Genomic DNA, 6,489 nt, shown 5'->3' on the forward strand with positions numbered 1-6,489 from the left:
CCTCTGAATCACACCTCACGATGCGCTTCTCACTGCTCTCCGCCCTCACGACGGGCCTCATGGCCGCCGGCCTGAGCGACGCGCAGCCACAGCACCATCTCCAAGGGCCCGTTCCCGCAGAACCTCAACGGCCTCAACTGGAAGTACCCCTTCCCCGTCGAGGTCTTCTCGTTTGTCAGCCAGGCCGAGAAGCTCGAGATGGCCTTCATGGACGTCAAGCCCAAGTGCAGGCCCAACGCAAGACGGCCGTCCTCTTCCACGGCAAGAACTTTTGCGGCGCGACCTGGGAGGGCACGATCCGCGCGCTCGCCGGCAAGGGATACCGCGTCATCGCGCCCGACCAGATCGGCTTCTGCAAGAGCAGCAAGCCCGCCGGCTACCAGTTCAGCCCCAAGCAGCTCGTCTTCAACACGCGCGGCCTGCTCGACGCCGCCGGCGTCGGCAACGTTACCGTCATCGGCCACTCGTTCGGCGGCATGCTGACGACGACCTTTGGCCTGCAGTACCCGGCCACCGTCGACGAGCTCGTCATCGTCAACGGCATCGGCCTCGAGGACTACGTCCAGAAAGGCGTCCCCTACATCCCCATCGACCAGTCGCTCACCTCCGAGGCCGCCTCGACCTACGAGTCCATCCGCGGCTACGAGCAGCGCGTCTACTACCTCGGCGAGTGGAAGGAGGCCTACGACGTATGGGTCCGCATGCTCGTCAACGTCTACAACGGCTCCCTGCGCGACGCCTTTGTGCGCTGCCAGGCCAAGATTGTCGACCTCGTCCTGACCCAGCCCGTGGCCCACTACTTCAAGGACATCAAGGCCCGCACCCTGCTTCTCATCGGCGAGAAGGACACCACCGCCATCGGTGGCCAGTGGTCGCCGCCCGACGTGGCCGCCAAGCTCGGCCGCTTCGACCTCCTCGGCCCCCAGATCGCCGCCGAGCTCCCCAACGGCCACCTCATCACGTTCCCCGACGAGGGCCACTCGCCCCAGATTTCGGCGCCCGAGGAGTTCCACAAGGCTCTGCTGGGTTGGCTGTCAGGCTAAATGGGCTTGTTGGCATGAGGGGCGCCAGAGTCGGCGAGGGTGGCCTGTACATACGCACCATACGTACCTTATTCTGTCCATATATCGCCCGCTCACACGTGGCGGGGATATTTAATCCTTGTAACCATTTGCCGCTGATGTCCAACTGCTCCTTTGTGCGGATCAAAATCTTATAAACCTGAGACCGACTCAAAGCCTTTCGAAAGGGGCTGCCCATTTAGGTGGCTCAGGCAGAGAACCCGAGAAATGCTGTCTGATCGGGTGCCATGATCTTTGTTTTGACATGTTCACTTGCACCGACTCATTCCTGTGCCTCGTGCAACATGGTCAAGCCCTCTACGACGGCGGGCTCCTCTCCACACTCCTCGTCGTTTCCTGCATTACATACCACAGACTGAGCTGAAATAAGGCCGAGATCGAAGATTTTCTCTGTCTCTGTCTGTAAACAGCAAGACGAGCGCGTTAGCATTCAATTCCAACGCCGGGACTTTGACTCAATATTGCATGAGAGCTTACCATGGCCCAGAAGCCGACAATGCTCTCTTTTGCCGGGCAGTGCACCGATCTCGCTACCGATGCGCGAGGTGAAATGTCGTCTCGAAACCCAGCTGGAAAGTCAGCTGCGCGTCCAAAGCTTGTACGGATCTGTTCATCGCAAGAGTTAGCCTCAAGGCATTGTGATCCAGATGTGCAGGACCACACGCACCGTGAAACCCAAGAGCTGGCTATATTCATACACCGAGTCTGGCGCCGTGATGCGCTCGCCGCCAGGACCGTCGATCACCAGGCTTTCTTCTTGGGGCGCTGTCTCGCTCCTGAGGCCTAATCGAATAAGCGTCTGATGAGCGGCGGGGGCGAAGCTTATGATGATTTCACGGAAATCAGTGAATTGTCCAGGTCCGTTGTCTTTCATTCGGACGGTGACTTGGGTGGGATTGCGTGCGTGATCGTCATCAGTGCTGCCAAACACCAGAAAACGCGCTACAGCTTCGTCATACAAGCTGCGCCCGTAGATTCTTCCCGACGTGCCCAGCATGGTCAGGTCTGGATTTTGGATGTCCGGGTACCATATAGCCCGATCTTTAAAGTCCAGTCGTGAGTCTGGATCTGGCAGCGGTACAGACAAGTCCGCCGATACGGAAAGCGTTACGAGTTTGAAGGCCTGCGATCATCCAGTACGTCATCCGAGGAAGGCATCGGATCCGTCAACACGCCCTTGCCAAATCCAACACCTATGGGGTCAGAGCCAATACTCACATCGAAACCGCCCTGAACAATGTTGATAACAGCAGCACAGCTGCTAGTCCCAGACTCGAAGACAAGCCGTCTCTTGGGGATATTTTCATAATCGCCAATCCACTGGGTCAGTTGACCATTATTGATTATAACGGCGAGCCCTCTGATTCCCCTCTGATCCTGGGCGAGACAGAAGCCTTTGATCCGAAAAGAACTGCCCGATATTGCTTGGAGAGGCATCTCGTTTTCCGTATTGATGAAACCCAAGGGTTGAGGATTGTTGCTCACGTCCAGGATTCGGAGACCAGAGACATAGCACCTGCCAAATATGTTGATGGTGGAGACGAAGACCGTAACAGCGTCGTGAGGCGGCAATGAGAGCCGGCGCTCATGCAAAGCTCTGCACCCTCTCCACATGGACTGGACTCGCTGTCTGAGTAGTCTATGAGCGGTCTCGAAGTAGTGGCTGGAGGCGCATCTGGCTCGAAATACGACTGGACAGAAGTTCCTCGACAATCTTTCCCTTGCATGCCCTCCAGGACGTGGCGGAGGCTCATTGAGAGCTTCCAGATGCGTTTTCTGTTTTCCATGGACGGGGAGTTCTCGATTTTCTGCATAGACCTGTATATCGACCTCCACCTCCCCCTGTGCGTTTGAGACGAGAAGTGCTGGCGTGCTTCGAAGACGTGGTCAAACTCTCGACCGGGAAGAAAGCGGGATATCCAAAATGCATCCGGCAAGCTGATGCGGGCGACAGTGCGAGACGCCTGTCTCAGACTGATAACGTCGGATGATGGTAGGGCGGTGATGATGAGCCCGAGTATCTCTGCAGGCAACTTGGCAAACGTGTCCATATGCCGAGTCGTCGCCTTGTTGCTTCGGATAACTGACTTGATGGATGCCGTCGGGATATCAGCCAACACTGCAGTCGATGCATCTGATCCATTGGAGATTCCTGTCCCAAAGATAAGCGTCATGCGTGGGATAGCAAGGGGGGTCTCTCCTGTTGATCAGTGGTTCGCCTGAGTGCTCCGCGTTTGTGGAAGGCAGGAGCTCAGTCTCATCACCTTGCAGGTCTGAGCCGTGATAGTCATGCCTCCAGTCGAGCAAGCCTGAACTCACGGGAAGGCTCCTGCAAAGATGAAAGAGGGTCTGGACCCAGGATCAATCGGCCTGAAGACAGGCGTGCGACAGAATCTCCCAGCATGCAGCGTGGAAAGGAAAGCCCCAACAGGGCGGTGGCGGGCCTGGCATGTCGTGCGATTCAAACGCTGTCAGCATAAGATTAATCCTGAACGAGCCGTCGTCAGGATCAACACTGTCGGGCTCAGTGGGTGCCCCTGCTGCAGACGAAGCCGTGATCTTGTCGGTGAGCTGCTCCCGGCGACCTGAGCCCGAAACACAAGCGGTCGTCTTGGCCCGATCATTCAATGGGTACACTGGAGGAATTGACTGTCAGGCGATGTCCCGTTGACGAGCAAAACATTACTCAAAGATCAGATACTCACACGCGACGAATCGAGCCATCCACAACGGCTGCCCCCCCGAGTCGATGACTGTGCCACCACAAAGAGAACAACATGCTGAGGTGATTGGCATGAATCGTCTACAGGAAAAGGTTGGAGATACGCGCGACTAGACGTCAAACGAAAGCTGGCGCAGGTCGTTAGCACTAAGTCCAGCGCGAAGGACAGACGGGGCGTTGGTTGGTAGTTTTCAAGGTTGGTGTTGGCATTGACTTGGTCGGTGGCCTTCACCTGGTTCTAGGTGGCATGTACCCAGGTGCCTCCTAGAGTTTAGTTTGTAGGCACCTTCCTGCTCTATAGAGTAGCTCCTTGATATAGATACCTTTTGTTACGGGCACAGTGGACAGGCAATGACGTGGAGCCTGTCACGTGACCATCGGTTGGTAATCACTGGAGAGTGATCCCCTTCGGTGATCACGGAACAGTGATCACCAGCCTGTACGACTCCTAGTTACATGACTAGGAGCCATAATATATAGAGAACCTCTATAGTCCCTCCTAATAGGGGGGGGGGGGCATCTTAATACAACACCATAAATTGAGTGTCTGAGATCTGAGTTTATTAGTCCCCGTGACCACGACCATATCACCTTTCTTGGTTATTAAACCCCCTCTGATGGTTTATACGCCCTTTTACGTACTATAGAGTATTATTCACTTGCGATTTTTATAGGTATTAATAGCTTTATTCCCTCTACTGAACGATACTTATCAAGAGGGCTTCTGTTGAACTAATATTAGGGGATTCCCTTAGAACGGTGATCTCGGTAGGGGATCACCGATATAGTGATCACCGGGGCTGGAATTCACAGCTCTCAGGAGGACGTGAATCAAAGCTTGCGTGATCGGTGAATCAGATGGGTACATCTGACTCACGTAGGGAGTGGCAATTCAGAGAGATGGCAGGAATCACACAACAAGACTTATATCACCTACCCTACGTATTCAGAGCTCTCAGGCACAGCCAAAGCAATGAATCAGGGTTCACATAGGCAGTGAAGCCCTCTCAACAGCTTCACTATTGATATAAACTTTAATTTAGTGCTTTAGCTATCTGCCTTTTTATTTTCCAGATATAGAAGCTTAAAAGATATTTAAAAAGAAAGGTTTAATAATACTATACCTTCTTTCCTATTTCTGCTTACTTAAATTCATATTATAATTTATAAAAATAATTAGAAATATAATGGAATCAAACTTCTATCATTATAGAATAGAATTATTAGACTAAAGGCACGCTAACGATAGTTTACTATGGGAACTATAATCATCGAGAACGAACTTCGAATAACAAGGTCTCTCTTATATTCCTCAGTGATCAGGAGTGTTGACGCGGTGTCGATTTGTCAAGTCACGATATGGTGAATTTAATTGATCGTCGTAAATTCGTTAACGTCCACGATAAGCGAGTGGCCACTCTCGCCACTTTCTCCCAGCTACCCGACAAAAGTCCCATCCCAGTGAACCAGAACGCCCGGAACCAATTGAACTACTCAGAACTATTTTCTTGAGATGATTCTATCTCAATGTAAAATGTTCGCGCATCACGTCCAGTCTCGCCACAAACGCCACAGCGTTTCTTGGCTGGCGTAGTTAGATCCTCCCCGAAAGACGTAGGCGTCCGTAATTTACATCCAGGTCTGAAATCACATTTTCCGGGCTCATTGAAGCAAGCCCAGGCCCTCTGAATCCTCCCTGAACATTCTTCTCCGTCATAGACTTTGTGAAGGCTGCCAAAAACGCAGGGAAGAAGTCCTCCTTGGTGGTATGGCTTGTACCTACCCGCATCGTTTTGTCCTTTTACCGACCGTTGGCTTGCTTAAGCGGGCCAAAAGCGCCATCAGCTATGAACAGGCCGCTGATGGGCTCGGTGATGAAGCGCCGGCCCTCATGCGAGACGATGACGCTCTCTCGAAAGGCTATCGACGGATAGAGGAAGCGTCAGGCAGAAATACGGTCCATATTGCCCGTCACGCCGCCTACAGACTGACCAAGCCGCTTGCCTGATCCGTTGTCGCCGCGAGTGCCCTGGGGCGCCACTTGGCGAAGTTCTGGGAGCTGCTTCTTGCGCGGCTGAGGAACACATCGGTCAGCCCAGGAACGGAAAGCTGAAGCTTTTGACCACGGCGCGTGAGACTCGTGACGATTGAAGGACTTCCAACCAGGACTGATAAGCTGTACGACCACGCCCGTAATACGATGGTTTTTGCCAGAGATCATGAGGCTCTCGACTCGGCTTGCGGGCATGACCCGGATGCCTGCCTTTTGTACGCTCCTGAACATGGCTTTCCCAAGGGCGTGCCAGGTATACCAGAGCTGAGCATGCGATGACCTCGAGGGGCGGGTCGAGCAAACGTATCACATCGATGGGACTTCTCATTCCCTGAGAAATAGAGGTAGTTCGTACCTAGGTGTCGGGTAATTCGGCTTCCACGGACAAAGCGAGGCCTGGGACTTTTGCGCCGTGACGCTCCATCCAGTGCAGCCAGGTCGCCCTGTCAGCACAGAAAGTTTCGTCATCGATGCTGCCACCTCCTTTTGGAGGTACTCGGACACAATCGGTTCCGCCGCCTGCATAGACCACGCTAACGGACTGCGCAGAGGCGCCACCTCCGTAGGCGGCATCTAGCAGGATCAAGCGTGCGCCCTTCTCAGGCGCCGCAATACTTGCCGAGATAACAGCA

General features: G+C 53.8%; 3 protein-coding genes across 3 annotated transcripts; 1 reads left to right on the forward strand and 2 right to left on the reverse strand.

Annotated features, from left to right (window-relative positions):
- Window positions 1–9: 9 nt before the first annotated feature.
- On the forward strand, window positions 10–1,043 carry VDBG_05919 (alpha/beta hydrolase; the record flags this gene model as incomplete). Its single annotated transcript, XM_003003431.1, has 1 exon — window positions 10–1,043. One exon carries the CDS (start codon window positions 21–23, stop codon window positions 1,041–1,043), a length of 1,023 nt encoding a protein of 340 aa, XP_003003477.1.
- Window positions 1,044–1,344: 301 nt separating this feature from the next.
- Window positions 1,345–2,079, reverse strand: VDBG_05920 (predicted protein; the record flags this gene model as incomplete). Its single annotated transcript, XM_003003432.1, has 3 exons — window positions 1,345–1,482; window positions 1,560–1,688; window positions 1,750–2,079. The coding sequence occupies 3 exons, from the start codon at window positions 2,077–2,079 to the stop codon at window positions 1,345–1,347; spliced, it is 597 nt and encodes a 198-aa protein (XP_003003478.1).
- Window positions 2,080–5,605: 3,526 nt separating this feature from the next.
- Window positions 5,606–6,088, reverse strand: VDBG_05921 (predicted protein; the record flags this gene model as incomplete). The annotated part of the gene is made up of 2 exons (XM_003003433.1): window positions 5,606–5,724; window positions 5,761–6,088. 2 exons carry the CDS (start codon window positions 6,086–6,088, stop codon window positions 5,606–5,608), a joined length of 447 nt encoding a protein of 148 aa, XP_003003479.1.
- Window positions 6,089–6,489: the final 401 nt, after the last annotated feature.

This window comes from Verticillium alfalfae, genomic scaffold (assembly GCF_000150825.1).
Source record: "Verticillium alfalfae VaMs.102 supercont1.7 genomic scaffold, whole genome shotgun sequence".
NCBI lineage: Eukaryota > Fungi > Ascomycota > Sordariomycetes > Glomerellales > Plectosphaerellaceae > Verticillium > Verticillium alfalfae.